The sequence below is a fragment of the Herpailurus yagouaroundi genome, unplaced genomic scaffold (assembly GCF_014898765.1).
Source record: "Herpailurus yagouaroundi ecotype Mexico unplaced genomic scaffold, PumYag 100, whole genome shotgun sequence".
Classification (NCBI taxonomy): domain Eukaryota; kingdom Metazoa; phylum Chordata; class Mammalia; order Carnivora; family Felidae; genus Herpailurus; species Herpailurus yagouaroundi.
The window spans coordinates 90,187,060-90,206,383 of record NW_024412391.1 but is presented as its reverse complement, the minus strand read 5'-3'; the positions used below and the strand labels follow the sequence as shown (position 1 = coordinate 90,206,383).

General features: G+C 40.2%; 1 protein-coding gene across 7 annotated transcripts in view; it reads right to left on the bottom strand.

The window, feature by feature from the left end:
* HECW1 (HECT, C2 and WW domain containing E3 ubiquitin protein ligase 1) overlaps positions 1–19,324 on the bottom strand; it is a 424,961-nt gene that overhangs the window by 189,360 nt on the left and 216,277 nt on the right. For all 7 annotated transcript variants that reach the window (XM_040473037.1, XM_040473031.1, XM_040473035.1 and 4 more), the window contains one exon: positions 11,571–11,665. In XM_040473037.1, coding sequence (XP_040328971.1) covers positions 11,571–11,665 — 95 coding nt within the window. The remainder of the gene's footprint in view (positions 1–11,570; positions 11,666–19,324) is intronic.

The window sequence follows — 19,324 nt, the reverse complement described above, 5'->3', positions numbered from 1 at the left end:
ATATATGAAAGAAAGAAATGAAAAATTAGAATACTGTAAATCTAATTACTTCAGGCTTCTTGCCCTTCTAGCATAACTGAGATTCTTTCATTTAGAAACTGATTTTCAGACTATTAGGAACTAAGTCTTGGAATTGCATTTCATCATAGGATTATTGATGAAGTTCTCTTTTAGTGCCTGGTTGGATAGCTACTGGTGAAATGCTACAAAAATAAATTATGGATGTGTTAGTGAGAAAACAAACAAAACAATTAATTTTCAAAGGATCCTATGGCTATTATTAAAATGCAAGTCATAAAATAAACATCATGTCATCTTCTCAAAATGCCATGGGGCCAGGTTTCCAGAACCAGAACTGGAAAAGAGGGCAGATTTAAGAATATGATTGCAGGGCACAAGTCTAGTGAGATCATAAAAGGCTCAATTCTGACTAAATCCTCAGAAGGCCCTGTTTCTTTCCATCCTAAGATTTGCTCAAGGCTGCCTGTGCCTGGGCACTGTGAGATCCTCTGCCCAGTCTTTCCCAGATCCAATGCTAAGACCTCTCCAGTAGAGCAGTGCCGTCCATCCCAGTTAACAAGGGAGGATAAACTATGTGCTCCTCCATTAATTTTTTTGGTACTTTAAAGGTGAAGCTGAGACTCCAAGTGGACACACAGGATGAAGGGGGCCCTTTGGTAAGCTGGGAGACCTTCACCCCGAACTGATGATACATTGCAATTGATGCTTATCACAATGATTTCAATCAGCACCTAGGCTTGCCACTTAATCTCTGCCACACATAAACCACAAGATCATTTACTATAAGACCAACATGGCTTCCAGGTTATCAGTTTATGTCTAACAGTTCTTGACAGTTGGTCTCACCAGTCAGTTGCCTATGAGTTAATTTTGCAACTATTTGGCCAGGAGGTTTGGTAACTTGAAAGGAATTGTTCTATAGTTATTTTTAATGTTTTAAAGTATTTTTCTGAAAAATCTGCTTTTAAAATTCCCAAGACAAATATTACTAGAACCAAGTTTAATGACTTAGGCTTTGGGTGCTTTTGACCTGTTTGTTCATTGCAGAAGACCCAGACTGTCTATGAAGGAAAATCTCAACCTGATCTTATTTTTAGAGTACTAACTTACCCTACATTCCCAGGGAAATGGCCTACTGAGTTGATTTTTTTTTTCAAATAGGAGAATGTGAACTCTTTAGGAATCTGACAAAGCAAATAAATCTGTGAACATGAACTTAAGGAAATACATTTCAATGTTGTGGCAGAGAACTTTGCTTTGGACTTTCTGCTGTTCAACTGTTATCAAAATCTTGGTTGCAGAGACACTGGATCAAAGTGATAGAAGAAGGGGAGGAGCCAAGATGGTGGAATAGCATGGAAGTTTTTTTGCATCTTGTGTCCATGAAATACAGCCAGATCAACACTAAACCATCCTGCACACCTAGAAAACTTATCTGAGGATTAATACAACAACCTGCACAACCTGAACCATAGAACTCAGCAGGTACGTGGTGCAGAGAAGTGAAGTCGGGGAGAGAGAAGCCATGGAGGGCAGGGAGCAGTTTTTGTTTGCAGAGAGAGGACAGAGATGGGGGGAGAGTGTGGGAAAAGCACCCCCCCCCCAAAAGCAGCTGGAAAGAAAGTGGAAAAATGGAAACAGCCACAGAGACTGAACAAGGAAGAGAGAAAGGAGAAAGGAGAAGGCTTAAATTCTCTTAAGACCCTGAAAACAGGGGGAGCACAGAGTCTTAAACTCTGCAGCTCAGTATCAGGTGATCGGGTGGTGCTCTGGTGGGAAGGGTGAATCCCCTGGAGCACAGTGGGGTCCAGGTGGTCCACAGGCCACACAAGGAGAAGTGGTTCCACTGCTGGAAGGACATTTGGTAGAAGCTGTGTGGCCACCCAGTCCCAGCAGACTCCAAAGAACAACTACATTTGCTGGTGCTGGAACAAGGTTGTTAAGGGTGAAGCCTGGTGCCAGATGTGTGTTGTGATTTTCCATTTCCTGAAATGCTGCTGCTACACGATTGCGTGAACATTTTCTGGGGTGAGCTGGCACCCAGCCACAGTCTCTGGCCATTGGTGGCAGCATGGTCCTGCAAACATTCCTGGGTGCAGCTGGCACCTGGCCATTGCTTGGTGAGACCATCCCCCAGAGGATCTGAGTGGGTCAAAGCTATAGTCCCTCAGAAGTGAGGGGTTGGGAAATACAGCCACATCTGAGATAAAACTCAGGAGGGAGGTGCCACCTGGCAACCTGACAGCTTGGTCACAGACAGTGTAAAAGTGGGGAGTGGATGGAAGCCAGAGACAAAGAACAGGTGCAGGATTGCTGGTTGGGGAGAGCAAAGAGTTCTGATACTAGAGACTGGCTAGCTGGGTGATGCCGTTTTCACCCCTCCTGCACATGTGCATATACAACAGTCCACCCCAGTAAGCTAAACAACACCATCTAGTGGAGAACGGAGCCATTACACTAAGCCCCGCCCAACTGTGCCAATCTTGCTCTTCAGGAACACCAAAAATCTCTCTGCCTGCTTAGTTTATGGACTATAAAGTCCTTCATAGTTTGACTTCTAGGGAAAAATGATGTAAATCCAATCGTATTTCAGTCTGTTCACTGATCCATCTATTCAATTTTCTTTTTTTCTTTTTCATTTCTTTTCTTTTTCTTGAATACAGAAAGAGAAAAATTTATTTGTATTTTTAATTTTTATTAACAATATTTTTCTTTATTTTTTGTACTATTTTTTTTACTTTTTTGTAAATTTTTCAAAGTCTATTTTGTTTCCATCATTTCATTTTATTCTATTTCACTGTATTCATTTTCTGAAATTTTCAAGTGTTTTTCTTTTTTAAAGTTTTTTCTTGTTTTTCTTTTTTTTCCTCCCCCTCCCCTTTTCCTCTAATCTATCAAGTTCCTTTCAATAACCAGACCAAAACACACCTAGGATCTAGCATCATTTATTTGATTTTTTTTGTATGTGTTGTTTTTAATTTTTTAATTTTAATTTTTTTACCTTATTAATTCCTTTTCTTCCTTCAAACTGATGAAATGAAGGAATTCACCCCAAAAGAAAGAGCAGGAAGAAATGACAGTCAGGGACTTAATCAACACAGATACAAGCAAGATGTCTGAACAAGAATTTAGAATCACGATAATAAGAGAACTAGCTGGGGTTGAAAATAGATTAGAATCCCTCTCTGTGGGGATAAAGAAGTAAAAACTACTCAGGATGAAATAAAAAAATGTTATAATAGCTGCAATCTCGAATGGATGCCACAGTGGCAAGGATGGATGAGGCAGAGCAGTGAGTCAGTGATACAGAAGACAAACTTATGGAGAATAATGAAGCAGAAAAAAAGAGGGAGACTAAGGCAAAACAGCACAATTTAAGAATTAGAGAAATCAGTGACTCATTAAAAAGGAACAACATCAGAATCATAGGGCCCCAGAAGATGAAAAAAGAGAAAAAGGGGTAGAAGTGTTATGTGAGCAAATCATAGTGAAAAACTTTCTTAACCTGGGGAAAAACACAGACATAAAAATCCAGGAAGCACAGAGGACTCCAATAAGATTCAAAAAAAATGGACAATCAACAAGGCATATCATAGTCAAATTCACAAAATACTCATGCAAGGAAAGAATCATGAAAGCAGCAAGGGGGAAAAAAAAGTCCTTAATCTACAAGGGAAGACAGATCAGGTTTGCAGCAGACCTATCCACAGAAACTTGACAGGCCAGAAAGGAGTGGCAGGATATGTTCAATGTGCTGAATCAGAAAAATATGCAGCCAAGAATTCTTCATCCAGCAAGGCTCTCATTCAAAATAGAAGGAGAGATCAAAAGTTTCCCAGACAAATAAAATTAAAGGAGTTCGTGACCACTAAACCAGCCCTTCAGGAAATTTTAAGGGGGACTCTCTGAGGGGAGAATGGATGAAAAAAAAAGAAGAAGAAGAAGACCAAAAGCAACAAAGACTAGGAGGGACCAGAGAACACCACCAGAAACTCCAACGCTACAAGAAACATAATGGCAATAAACTCATATCTTTCAGTATTCACTCTAAACATCAATGGACTAAATGCTCCAATCAAAAGACACAGGGTAACAGAATGGATAAGAAAGCAAGATCCATCTATATGTTCTTTATGAGAGACCCACTTTAGACCTAAAGACACCTTCAGATTGAAAGTAAAGGGATGGAACCATCTATCATGCTAATGGTCAACAAAAGAGAGCTGGAGTAGCCATACTTATATCAGACTATCTAGACTTTAAAGTAAAGACTGTAGCAAGAGATGAAGAAGGGCATTATACCATAATTAAGGGGTCTATCCACCAAGAAGACCCAACAATTGTAAACATTTATGCTCTGAATGTGGCACACCCTAATATATAAATCAATTAATCACAAACATAAAGAAACTCACTGATAATAATACCATAATAGTAGAGGACTTCCACACCCCACTTACAGCAATGGACAGATCATCTAAACAGAAAATCAACAAGGAAACAATGGCTTTGAATGACACACTGGACCCTGGACCAGATGGACTTAACAGATATATTCAGAACATTTCATCCTAAAGCAGCAGAATATATGTTATTATCCAGTCCACATGGAATGTTGTCCAGAATAGGTCACATACTGGGACACAAATCAGCCTTCAACAAGCACGAAAAGATCGAGATCATACCGTGCATATTTTCAGATCACAAAACTATAAAACTTGAAATCAACCACAAGAAAAAATGTGGAAAGAAAATAAATACTTGGAGACTAAAGATCATCCTACTAAAGAATGAATGGGCTGTTATTCAACATACTATTGGAAGTCTTAGCCTCTGCAATCAGACAACACAAAGAAATAAGAGGCATCCAAATCGGCCAAGAAGAGGTCAAACTTTCACTCTTCGCAGATGACATGATACTCTATATGGAAAACCCAAAAGATTCCACCAAAAAACTGCTAGAATTGATTCATGAATTCAGCAAAGTTGCAGGACATAAAACCAATGCACAGAAATCGGTTGCATTCCTATACACCAACAATAAAGTGACAGAAAGAGAAATCAAGGAATCAATCCCATTTACAGTTGCACAAAAAGCCATAAAATACCTAGGAATAAATCGAACCAAAGAGGTGAAAAATCTATACACTGAAAACTATAGAAAGCTTATGAAAGAAATTGAAGAAGACACAAAAAAAATGGAAAAAGATTCCATGCTCCTGGATAGGAAGAACAAATATTGTTAAAATGTCGGTACTACCCATAGCAATGTACATATTCAATGCAATCTCTATCAAAATAACACCAGCATTCTTCACAGAGCTAGAAAAAACAATCCTAAAATTTGTATGGAACCAGAAAAGACCTTGAATAGCCAAAGCAATCTTGAAAAAGAAAACCAAAGCAGGAGGCATCACAATCCTGGACTTCAAGCTGTATTACAAAGCTGTAATCATCAAGACAGTATGGTACTGGCACAAGAATAGACACTCAGATCAATTGAACAGAAGAGAGAAATGGACCCACAAACGTATGGCCAACTAATCATTGATAAAGCAGGAAAGAATATCCAATGGAAGAAAGAGTCTCTTCAGCAAGTAGTTCTGGGAAAGCTCTATAGTGACATAGAAAAAATGAACCTGGGCCACTTTCTTACACCATACACAAAAATAAACTCAAAATGGATGAAAGACCTAAACGTAAGACAGGAAGCCATCAAAATCCTTGAGGAGAAAGCAGGCAAAAACCTCTTTGACCTTGGCCGCAGCAACTTCTTAACATGTCTCCAGAAGCAAGGGAAACCAAAGCAAAAATGAATTATTGGGACATCATCAAAATAAAAAGCTTCTGCACAGTGAAGGAAACAATCAGCAAAACTAAAAGGCAACCAACGGAATGGGAGAAGATATTTGCAAACGACATATCAGATAAAGGGTTAGTATCCAAAATCTATAAAGAACTTATCAAACTCAACACCCAAAAAACAAATAATCCAGTGAAGAAATGGGCAAAAGACATGAATAGACACTTCTCCAAAGAAGACATACAGATGGCCAACCAACACATGAAAAAATGCTCAACTTCACTCATCATCAGGGAAATACAAATCAAAACCATCATGAGATACCACCTTACACCTGTCACAATGGCTAACATTAACAACTCAGGCGACAACAGATGTTGGTGAGGATGCAAGAAAGAGGATCTCTTTTGCACTGCTGTTGGGAATGCAAACTGGTGCAGTCACTCTGGAAAATAGTATGGAGGTGCCTCAAAAAATTAAAAATAGAACTACTTTATGGCCCAGAAATTTCACTACTAGGTATTTATCCAAGGGATACAGGTATGCTGTTTTGAAGGGGCACATGCACCCCAATGTTTACAGAAGCACTATCAACAATAGCCAAAGTATGGAAAGAGCCCAAATGTCCATCGATTGATGAGTGGATAAAGAAGATGTGGTATATATGCACAATGGAGTATTACTCAGCAATGTAAAAGGATGAAATCTTGCCATTTGTAACTATGTGGATGGAACTAGAGGGTATTATGCTAAGTGAAATTGGTCAGTCAGAGAAATACAAATATCATATGACTTCACTCATATGAGGACTTTAAGATACTAAAGAGATGAACATAAGGGAAGGGAAGCAAAAATAATATAAAAACAGGGAAGGGGAAAAAACATAAAAGACTCTTAAATATGGAGAGTTACTGGAGGGGTTGTGAGAGGGGGAATGGGCTAAATGGGTTAAGGGGCATTAAGGAATCTACTTCTGAAATCATTGTTGCACTATATGCTAACTAACTGGGATATAAATTTAAAAAATACATTAAATAAAAATTTTAAAAACAGTGATAGAAGAAGGAGCAAAATGGATATATTCACTTCCAATCTCTCATTGAAAACACTAATAGGTAGCTAGACAATAGCAATGCGAATTAAGGATATGAACAATCCAGAATAACAAAATTCTGATGGAATTTCCACAAATTAAAATTTTGATTAAGACTGAGTAAGAAATACATTCTTGGTCGGGGTGCCTGGGTGGCTCGGTTGGTTGAGTGTCCAACTCTTGATTTAGGCTCAGGTCATGAACTCACAGTCCTGGGATTGAACCCCATGTCAGGCTCTGTGCTAACAGTGCAGAGCCTGCTTGGGATTCTCTCCCTCCCTCTCTCTGCCCCTCTCCTGCCCGCACATGCTCTCTTTCTAAATAAATGAATAAACATTTAAAAAATACATTCTTGGTCTAAATGTAAACCTGGGAACCATCTACAGCAGGGCCCAGTTAAGGGGGCATAACATCCTCTGCCTGCCCCTCACTCTGGTGGCCCTTCCCCAACTCCCTGTACCCTGCCTCCTGATCCTGCCACAGTTATTCTTCCAACAGCTACTTATTTTCTGCATCCAGAGGCTACAATCCCTAGGCCTCCACACTGCTGGGTGCAAGGAAACACAAACACTCTTCAGGGAAAGTCCTGGAAAGTAGGCGTGGCAAGCAGTGTGCTCAGGACTCTGAACATACATCGAGAAGAGCTACAAGCTGCATCGGAATCTCACTCCCATAGAGAACCCAGCAGGCGGAGGGAGAGCTCTCTCCCCTCCAGCAGTCCCCATTAGAGGATGCCCACTTGGTCCGCAAAGAGGGAAAGGCAGATTGAAAAGCTACTGTGGAGGCACAGACCTGAAGGGAAAAGCTGCAAAACTCCCAGTGTGCTGAGCTAAGGACAATTTATCTCCCCTGTCTTTTGGCAGTTTGTGGGTATGGAGAGATTTCTGTCCTTCGATGTATAAAGAGGGAGAGAAAAAAAAAATATCATGAGGCTTATAAAAGAGACTGTAATGCACAAGGGAAAAGTAGCAAAAGTGCTGAGAGAAAGAGCTTATTGTGAGCACAATTTTTTACAGAAAATAGAATACAACAGAAAACATATGCGAGGTGCTCCCAATGACATACAAACAGTATGAGAAACAAAGTGCAGGGTGCTGTATGGTGAAAATTAAGTAAGTTGTATGTTCTTCAGACCTAACACACAGTAGGTCTCGTTCGCTGCTAGGCCTGCGGCACCTCATACCCCCACATGCCTCTGCACATGCCGTTCCTTCTGCCAGTGCCTTACTCCCTCCCAGGCCTGGCAAATCCCATTCATGCCGCCCGCATGCCACTTCCTCTGGAAGCTCTCCCAGCTGCTGCAGGCACCTTCTCACTGCCTTCTCTATACACCAGCCCAGTGGGTTTTTATACCCCAGCACCAGGCATTTCAAACAGTATTTATAATCATCATGGAATAGCCATGAGTTCTCAATATCAGGACTTATATTTCATTATTTCTATACTCCTTCACTCATCATAGTTTCTGATAAACAGTTAGGACTAATACATAAATAAAAGCCTTGGAAAGATAAAGACAGGTGACAACCTCTTTTCATAACTGGGACCTTGGGGCACCTTGGTGGCTCAGTTGGTTAAGCATCCGACTCTTGGTTTTGGCTCAGGTCATGATCTCACAGTTCGTGAGTTCGAGCCCCACATTGGGTTCTGTGCTGACAGTGTGGAGCCTGCTTGGGATTCTTTCTTCCTCTCTCCCTGCCCCTCCCCTGTTCTCTCTCTCTCTCTCTCTCTCAAAATAAATAAATAAATAAACTTTAAAAAACATATAACTGGGACTTCAACAATTTTCAGTGAGACAAAGACAAAGGATAAGGGGGAACGAGGAAATGAGAAAAAGAATGAAAACATATTGAGAATCTTCTGTGCTCAAAACATCAAAGCACTGATTATATACTAGATGGGCATTTGACATCTTTTCCTCCTTTACAAAAAACTTTACTTTCAGCATACTGTTTTGTCACCAACTAACTCAGTGACCCTTGGGGCATGACACAACGGCCATTGACAGCCAACTTTTCATAAGAGATTAGTGCAGCACCAGAGCTCTCGCTTAAAAATGGATACTCAAAGTTCATCGGCAAAATGATTTTGGAAAACTTGAATAGCATTTCCCCTTAGTAACAGTGTGCACAAGGCCTTAGACCAGACTGTAAATACTTATTTAATCCAGAAGGCTGCTAGATTGTATGAGTAACTAAACCGAGATTCATTCCAACTCGATCATCAGATAGCCAAAGGGTCACATAACCAAAATGGCACTTCCTGCCTGTCTCACAGATGTGCTGTGAATCCCCTAAAATAAGGCAAGTGAAACTCCTCTAAAGAGTGCACTGTGCTGTAAGAGCCATGAGGTTAACTATTATAAAACCCAACTGCATGTTAAAATACTGTCTGCAGGAAGATGCATGCTCCCAATGCAAAGGACGTCCAGCACGGCAGCAGGAGGACTTCTGTCTGTCCATGGCATCACTTGGCCTTATGATCGGGCGCTCACATGTGTGGGGATTAAGAAAAGGAACGAAAGTTGTCTGTGGAATATATATAAAAGCAGCAACTCAAGTGTCTACTGATTTATGTGAGAAAATCATTATGGAGATGGCCATCAGGACGATAGCAACGTGTCCAAGTATTCCAAGGTGTCTGATATTTAAGTACAGGCAATGGTAGCACAGGTTAAATAACAAAGATGAGGTCAGGGCTGACTCAGAATCAATGCAATCTCCTGAACTTTTCTGTCAAATAGCAGGTTGAAGCAGCTCACATGATGTTTCCTCTTCTCAGACATCATCCTTGTTTCTTGTCGGCAGCCCCTGGAAAGACTTGTTTGTTGATGGTTTATCCCATTTTGTAAAACTTGTCTACTGTGCAATCCAGGCAGTATTCCAGGTAGTTGGCACCTTGTTTTCTTTTAGGCTTATACTGCACATCTCTGTGATGATGTGATTGCAGTTTGCATTGGTCTGAGAAACAGATTACAGCTGGAGTCTCCAGTAGGCTGAGTTCAGAGAAGCCAAATGCTCCAGAGAGCCTTCTCCAAAAAGGGCTTACCTAAAGATTAAAGGGCTGTCCAAGCTCACTCACAGTCGTACTCCGTGCAGAGGCAGATTAGAAGCTCTTCTCCCATTCCAGCCTTGAGCCAAAAAGGCTTGTCCATCACTGGGCACGGTCCATCCTGGCTGAGAAATCAGTGTATCCGGAAAGAAGCTGCCTAATTGCATGACATGCTGTGCTGTGGCAAAAGGCAGCCAAGCCTGCATCTGAAAGGTTTTTCCCGAGTCAGCAGACTCCACTTCCAGCCTCTTTTTTCTTCTCGGTCTGCTGTGTGTTCTGTGCCTCCCTGCTTTGCCCATCTCGCCTCTGGGTCAGTGCAGCCCCAGCTCCAGGTTCACTGCCTCGATGTAGCTGACTCTACTGCCTTGACAACTGGAGGCCTGTGTCAGAGCCTCTTTCGCTTCCCCAGGCACCTTCTTTTGAGGATTTCCCACACACAATGGGCCCAGAGAGGAGGGTGTGGCACCTGGGGATACTTTCCCAAATTGCCATACTTACCTTCCTGTTCTACCCAGTAATATGGCAATATCATCCTCCAATCTGCCTGGTTAGTGTAGGGGAAAATGGTACAATGGATCAGAGGTGCGGATGGTCCCTCCCCTTCTACCGTCCCTCTTGCTGTGTATCCCATGACAAGGAGTCCTGGGACCCCCCTCCCTGGCCAGTGTCCAGCTCTGCACCACCTCCCTGAACAGAGGCACACTCGACTCACTCATCTTCTGCACACTGAAGAACTGACTTGTGAAACAGTGAAATGTTGTCCTTTGGAGGTAAAGTTCTTTCTGGGTAATTCATATTTCATTTCAAGTTTTCTCGGTCTCTCTTTTTTCACATAGAAGAAACAAACGTTTTTTTTACTTATACCACCCCAACAAAGTCCTTACCGGTTTTTGGTTAGCCTCCTCCACTGAGTAATCTTTAATTCATGTGAAAAGGAAAGGGAATGCCACTTGTAAGTAGATGTATTGAGAACCAAGGAAAGAAGCACCACAGAGATACAAACTAGACTGTAATTTAGGAGAAAACGGCAGCTATTCTCAGAATACTCAGAAAAACCAGAGAGTAAGAAACAAAAGATTTGACCTAAGTCCCTGGTCTGCAACTAGCTAACTGTGTGAGCTTAGGTACATTCCTTGGGCACTTCAGGCACTTTCCTCGTTCATATAAAGGGAAAAAGGACCAGAGATTCCAATCTTTTCTAGGCTTACCATTTTCTCGTTCTATGCTCAAAGTCAATCTGAGATTATAAATGTTATTCCAGAAATTTATTTATAGGCCTAAGAAGAAATCAAGACATATGAAAATATAAATCCTTAAATGCAAGGAATTAAAAACAATGTATTCCAAAGAAACACTTGTTACTCACAGACATTATGCATGAGCCTACTAGAAACATCTCACTATCTAAGCTTAACTAACATTCCTCAAACAAAAAGTGGTGTGATTTTAATAAGTTTACCTTTGAATAATTTCTATCAAACTACCTATCATAATCTATCACTATAATCACACACACACACACACACACACACACACACGAGTGAAATGGGAGTGAAAAAGCACCAGGGTTAGCTCTGACAAAGATGAAGAGATGGGACTTACAGGAGCTGCAGAGTTTTTGACCGTGACACTGGGGGTGGTGGCTCGCAGGGCTCCACTCACGCCGTGGTAGTATTTGAAGCAGATCTTAGTTTCGGCTGAAAGACAAAAATCAAATGGTATTGAGAAGCCAGGTATAACCCAGGAAGAGATAACCATCTCCAGAGGAACACCCCCAGACACTGCCACTGAACTCCTCCCATGAGCCAGGCAGGCCACACTTGATGACACTTGTTCAACATGTGACCCCATGGACAGGTCTGATGTCTTTCTAGAAATGTATCAGCAAAAATTACTCTTTGTAAGTGAAATTCAATATTCAACTTCTCAGCATCCATCCTATCTGATTATGGATGATTGGTTTTGTTTTATTTCATTTTAGGTAGGTTTCACACCCATTGCAGAGTCCAATACAGGGTATGAACTCACAATCTTGAGATCAAGACCTGAGCTGAGATCAAGAGTCCGACGCTTAATGAACTGAGCCACTCAGGTACTACAGAAGTTACTAGTTTTAAACTCAATGAAGAAAAGTATAAAATTTCTTCTCTGAGTGTTTTTATGCAAATTTGAGGGTATAAATTTTAATAGTATATGTAATGTCATAAAATAATAATGCAATGAAACTGCATTTTTAAAAATTAACATTAAACAAACAGGTTCAATGATCAAACCTTTGTTGATAACATTCTTTGTTTTATAGAATCGTTGAATCGATTTGTAATTTGTAAATATTCCTGTAATTTTGGAAATTTGGGTTTTTCCCTAAAAATGAACGACTTTTTGAAAATTATGTTGAAGTTCAATTTTGCTCCCTAGGATAAGGGAGCAAAACCTACTGGTTACCTACCCAAACACCCATTCTCCCTTTCCTCCTGAATGACAGAATTTCAATTTTATTTTAGATAGTAATGTCCAGCTGAAGTATCATGTTTTGGAGCCTCCCTTGCAGATAACATTTATGTTGTTTTCCATTGTTATTTTGGGGTTTCTGTTATCTGTAAACCTAACTAGATAGATAGATAGATAGATAGATAGATAGATAGAAAGGCTTCTTGACATAGAAGATGAATACTACAATACTCTTCCTTAGAAGATGTGAATTTTTTTTAGAGAGAGAGAGAACAAGTGTGCACACAAGTGGGGAGGGGCAGAGAAAAAGAGAATCTCCACACTGAGCATGGAGCCCAGGGCTCGATCTCATGAACCATGAGATCATGACCTGAGCCTAAGTTAAGAGTTGGAAGCCCAACTGAGCCACACAGGTGCCCAAGAAGATGTAAATATTTTAAGGATTCTCCCTTCTTGTGGCCCAACTGCTTTCCAAAAAGCACTTTACACTTCCACCAGAAAATGTAGCTCTGACTATTTCATGGGAACCTTGTCAATATTGAGCATTATCAATTAGATATGAGTTTAAGACAGTGTCCATTTTTACTTCATGTATTTGATTAGTAGTGAGATTAAACATTTTTCACCAAATTAAAAAAAAGTTTTTTAATGTTTATTTTTGAGATAGAGAGAGAGACAGAGACAGAGTGTGAGCAAAGAGGGGCCTAAGGAGAGGGAGACATAAAATCTGAAGCAGGCTCCAGGTTCTGAGCTGTCAGCACAGAGCCCAACGCGGGGCTCAAACTCATGGACAGCGAGATCACAACCTGGGCCAAAGTCAGATACTTAACCGACTGAGCCACCCGGGTGCCCCTCATCAAATTTTGATTAGCCAACGTATTGACTCTTTTTTATTCATTGAACTGTAGTTGCTAAGACCTCCCGTTGCCTGGATAAAACCTGGGTGCTCACCTTTTAGTGGATATGTCCATACTTTAGGTATGTCAATACTTTCCATTTCCCCCCTGAGTCATTCTTTCCCTGCAGTCATTTTGCATTGTTGTTAATTGCCTTTTAAGCTCTTGGTGGACAATCTTATAACCTAGTTCCATATTCTCCAAGGCACCTCACAGTTGTCCCCACATTGTTAGATATACTCACCCAGATCTACTATTGCTTCAGCCTGACAGGCAGGTTAGGGATCATGGAGGAACACTGAATAAAGCAGTGAGCCTATATAGCAACACAACCCCACTGGGCCAGTGCAGTTCAGAATGTGAGGTACTCTGCTTGTAGGTGCCAGTGAGATCAGCATGGAGGTGACCGGCCTCACCTCAAGCACAGTTGGGCGCAATGAAATTTTAGATAACAGGCATTCAGAAAAGGCACCACTAGCTTTCCTTTTCAAACAAAATTAGCCCAATGCCCTTAAGTAAAAAAGATCGGTAAAATTATGTACAATCTTGTATTGAATCCTATTGCTAGGTGAACAGACTAGTGCATATTTTGTGCCAAGAATTCATGGAAAATTTCAAAGCATGTTAATCTTCTTAAACTGCTGGCCAAGGTTTGTTTTTTTTTTTTTTTTTTTTTCCAAACAACTTGTTTTAAAGCAAGTGTTTTGTCTGTTCCAGTATTTAGCAACTTGATTAATAATGAATCTTCCTTTTATTTAACCTAAATAAATATCTCCTAGAGCTTAAAATGATTTTCTACTCAAAGTTGAAAGAAATTGAATTATGTAAAATTTCTTCTTCTTTAGGTATGTAGTGTGAAGAGAAGTCACTCACAAATGTTAAAACACACACAATAATATATAAATGATGTGTTGTATGGATTTTTAAAAGGTCCATTTATTTATTTTTAAGAGAGAGAGAAAGTATGAGTGGGGGAGGGGCAGAGAGAGATAGAGAGAGAGAGAATCCCAAGCAGCCTCTGCACTGTCAGTTCAGAGTCTGAAGCAGGGCTCGATTTCACTAATCATGAGATCATGACCTGAGCCGTAATCAAGAGTCAAACATTTAACTGACTGAGCCACCAGGCACCCCTGTTGTATGGATTTTTAAAAATCACTTCATCTTACAAATTCTATGCTACATCGCTCTGATTTTGGTGACAGTTATATTAAATTGATCTGTTTGATTAACCCCACACCAAGTTTTTCCAGCAGAAGGAGACTGCGTACTATTTATCTTTATATCTACAGTGCAATATAATGTAGGGATCCTCCAAAAAGACCTGTTGAAAAATGACTAATGAGCTGTTAGTTTCATTTAATTGACTCCACTGCCTTATTATTAACACAGGATCAGGTATAGTGTCCTGATGGGTCCTAATTCTTCATATAGAACACAAATTTTCCATGGCCTGGTAACACATGACTTTTAAAATAGACTCACATATAGACTAAGAAATGGGCACATTTTTAACTTTTATTGCTCTTTTTTGAGAAAAGTATCAAGGTTCAAAGGCCAAGTAATATGAAAGAGCTGTTGGTTATTATGTCAGATACTTCATCTAAGGAAGCCGACAGTGGCTCCATCTTTCTCTACTCTTTTTAGATAAAATAATAATCATTCAAAAATCTCAAAGTTTTAACACCAGAAATCCCTGCTACAATAGTTGTGTTGCTTATTTGTAGTAATTATGTGTGTAGTAACAGAACTTTAAGAAAGCAATCTAAAGAAAAAGAAGGAATGTGGAATCAAATAGATAGAAGTCCAATTCTTGACTTACCTGTCATTAAAAGAGCGAGTTACATAGACTCTCTAAGCCTTAATCTTTACGTAGAAGAGTGACGTCATTGCCAACGTTGCATATGTTGTTTCACACATGGTTGTTGTACACAGAAAATGGAATATTGTGTGAGGCCTACTATACATGAGGTGGTCAGCACATATAAGTTACTCTTCTCAAATGTGCCAGCCAGATCAGCATTTATGATCCACAGAACTATCTTGTATAGTTGTTCAGATATATCCTACAATAGGGTGTCCAACTATGGGTTAAGTAGGGGGTCAAAATCCAACCCAGGCTCCACTCAGTGTTCTTGCCATTCCAGAGGATGAAGTTTACATCCTAAACTCTCGTAGGCCCATGGTGGCCCTGAAGTAAGTCTCCCTATTTTGGTTGCTTTTGCCTGGCACATGATTTGTTTTCCAATGTGGGCAGGGGTACCAGCTCATTCACAAAGTGGAGTAAAACTGATGTTTCTGCCTGTATAAATACGTATGTTTGCAACTGTAATTTTTATTTTGGGGGAATGTATCCAGAAAGTACAGGTTATTTTACTTCAGTCATAGTATCACTTAAGCAAACAAGAAAATTGTTGGCTTTTTCCGCCTCCACTCTTGAGGGATTGGCAAGGCTTCTGTAGTATCTGAGACATCAGTATGCCATGATGGTAGTAGACCTGGCAGAAGTATAATATTCAGTTAAGTTTAAAAGTTATGATAGAGAACTACTCAAAGAGCTTGGGAAGATGGTGGAGCAGGACCCTGAACTCTCCCCATCCAACGTTTACAACTAGATATAATCCACATACAAGTAAATAACTAGAGAGTGACCCAAAGGCTGGCACAACAAACTCCACAACTAAATATAGAGAAGAAGCTGCATTTGAAAGGTTAGGAAGATCAGGAAGGTGAAGGGAAGCCGCCCACAGGAGGGAGGGAGCTGCACACTTAGAGAAGGCAGAGACATGGATTCTTGCACCAGGGAGCTCACTGGGGAAGACTAATCCCCATAACATTTGGCTTGGAAAACCAGAGGGGCTGAATTCCATGGCTTTGTATAATCAGTGGGACTTGGAACCTGGACTGTTAAAAGTCAGCTGACTCAGCACTGGGCAAGCCAGGAGGGTGAGTGACAGCTGGGTTGCTGCCCTTAAAGAGACAACAGCCTGCACACAGAGAGGCAACATAAAAATGGCAGTTTATGCAGCACCAGAGGCAAATGGGAGACAGCTCTGTTCATACCGATTTTGGAGTATGTTGGGGGATTTTTTTGAAAATGAAGAAGTTGGCAGGTGTCATTTTCCTCCCCTGCCCCCCAGCATAAACACAAGACCATCTGTGGGGGTAAGGAGTGGTGCTGTACTTGCTATGTAACCTGCTAGCAGGGCACCACACCCAGGAGTTCTCCTGAGGACTCGCTCACTCAAAGCTTGCTAGCTTTGGCCCCGGGAACAGGGCAAATTTTGTTAAAGCCAGGTATATGACCTGTCCAGTCGCTGGGTGCACAGCTGCTTCTGTCCACCTCATCCAGCAACCCCAAAGTGCCTAGCCATGCCCAGCCATTGCCATGTGCCCTGCCCAGCCTCACAACCCAAGCCAACCCAGGGGATTTGGCATAAGGCCAGCAGCCCAGTGCAAATTTTGCTGACACTGCCACCTTGCTGCCAAGTTTCTAGATAGGCATGCCCACTCAGAGCTGGCTTACCTGGGTGTCACTAACAGGAAAGAAAACAAGCACAGACCACAACAGGCAAAGTCAGTGCAGACAACTGCACTGAAAGGAAAGGTGACTCAGACACAACAGCAGGGCATAAGCAACACGCATAGGATACTTTCCCGAAGTGCCAAGTTTGGGTGCAGAGGGGACACTGAACTGCAGGCACTCCAGGATCTCCTCTTCATAAAGTAACTACTTTCAAGAGCAGAAGGCAGATGAATTTCCTAACACACAGAAACAGACACAGAGAGGCAGACAAAAATGAAGAGACAGACAAATTTATCCAAAATGAAAGAACAGGACGTTGGCCAGAGATCTAAGCAAAACAGATAAGTAACATGCCTGATAGAGAATTTAAAGTAATAGTAATAAGGATACTCACTGGATTTGAGAAAAGAGTGGAAGACATGAGTGAGATACTTAACACAGAGATAAGGAATAACAAAGCAGAGACAAAGGGCTCAATAAACAAAATGAGAAACACACTTGATGTAATGAACAGCAGGCTAGAAGAAGCAGAAGAATATATTATAACCTAGAAGACAGAGTAATGAAAAGTAATCAACATGAGCAAAAGAGAGAAAAAAGAATTATGCAAAATAGTAGACTTAGGGCATTCAATGATTTCATCAAACATAATAACATTCATATTATAGGTATTCCAGAAGAAGAAGAGAGAGAAAAGGGAGCAGTACTTTTTTTTTGAAGAAATAATAGTTGAAAACTTCTCTAATTTGGGGAAGGAAACAGATATCCAGATCTAAAAGGCACAGAGAGGGGAACCTGAGTGGCTCAGTTGGTTAAAAGCCTGACTTTTGATTTCAGCTCAGGTCAGGATCTCACAGTCATGAGATCAAGCCCCAGTTTGGGCTCCATGCTGAGCACATGCCTGCTTGGGATCCTCTCTCTTCTTCTCTCTCTGCTCCTCCCCCATGCAGTCTCTCTGTCTCTCTCAAAATAAATAAATGAATGAATGAATGAATGAATGAATGAATAAATAAATATTTAAAAAGGGCACAGAGAACCCCCACCAAAGTCCACAAAAGCAGATCTATACCAAGACATGTTGTAATTAAACTGGCAAAATATAGTGATGAAGAAAAAAATTTTAAAGCAGCAAAACAAAAGAACACAGTAACATACAAGAGAAACCCCATAAAGCTAGTGTGGGATTTTTCAGCATAAACTTTCCAACCTACAAGGGAGTGGCGTGATATATTCAAAGTGCCAAATGGGAAAAATATGTAGCCAAAAATACTCTATACAGCAAGGCTACCATCAAGAATAGGAGAGATAAAGAGCTTCCCAAACACAAACTAAAGGTGTTTATGACCACTAAACATGCCCTGCAAGAAATATTAAAAGGGACTCTTTGAGTGGAGAGGAAAGACCAAAAGTGAAAGTATAAAGGTAGGTAACAAAAAAGCAGTAAAAAATGAGTTTTTCTGTAAAAAGTAGGTCAAGGAAGTCACAAGATCAAATGATGCAAAAAAATGGCAAGATATAACTAAAACATGGAGAGAGTAACGAATGGGTTCAAACTTAAGCAACCATCAATTTAATATAGACTGCTATATGTAGAAGATGTTATGTATAAACCTAATGGGAACCACAAAGCAAAAACCACTAACGAATATACAAAGAATAAGGAGAAAGAAATCCAAATATATCACTAAAGAAAATCGGCAAACCATGAAAGGCAAGGAAGGATCAGAGAAAATCTTCAGAAACAACCACAAAACAAATAATATAATGAAAATAAGTACATATCTATCAACAATTATGCTGAAATTAAATGTCCTAAATGCTCCAATCAAAAGACACAGGGTGACAGAATGGATAAAAAAAACAAGGCCCATCTATATGCTGCCTTACAAGATACTCATTTTAGACCTAAAGACAACTTCATATTGATAGTGAGAGAATTGAGAAGCATCTTTCTTGTGAATGGATGTCAAAAGAAAGCTGAAGTAGTAATACTTATATCAGCCAAAATTGACTTTAAAACAAATACTGTAACAAGAGACACATAAGGACATGATATAATGATAAATGGAATAATCCAAAAACAATATATAACAATTGCAAATATTTATACACCCAACATAGAAGCAGCCAAATACATAAAACAGTTAATAACAAACACACAGCTATTGATAATAATACAATAATAATAGGGGACTTTAATACCCCACTTACATCAATGGACAGATCATCTAAATAGAAAATGAACAAGGAAATAATGGCTTTGAATGACACACTGGAACAGATGGATTTAACAGACATATTCAGAACATTCTATCCTAAAACATTCTTTTCAAGTACACATGGGACATCATCCAGAATGGATCACATATTAACCTACAAAGCCAGCCTCAACAAATTCAAGAAGATGTAAGTAAAAGCATGCATTTCTTCTGACCACAATGCTATGAAACTAGAAGTCAATCACAAGAAAAATATCTGGAAAGACC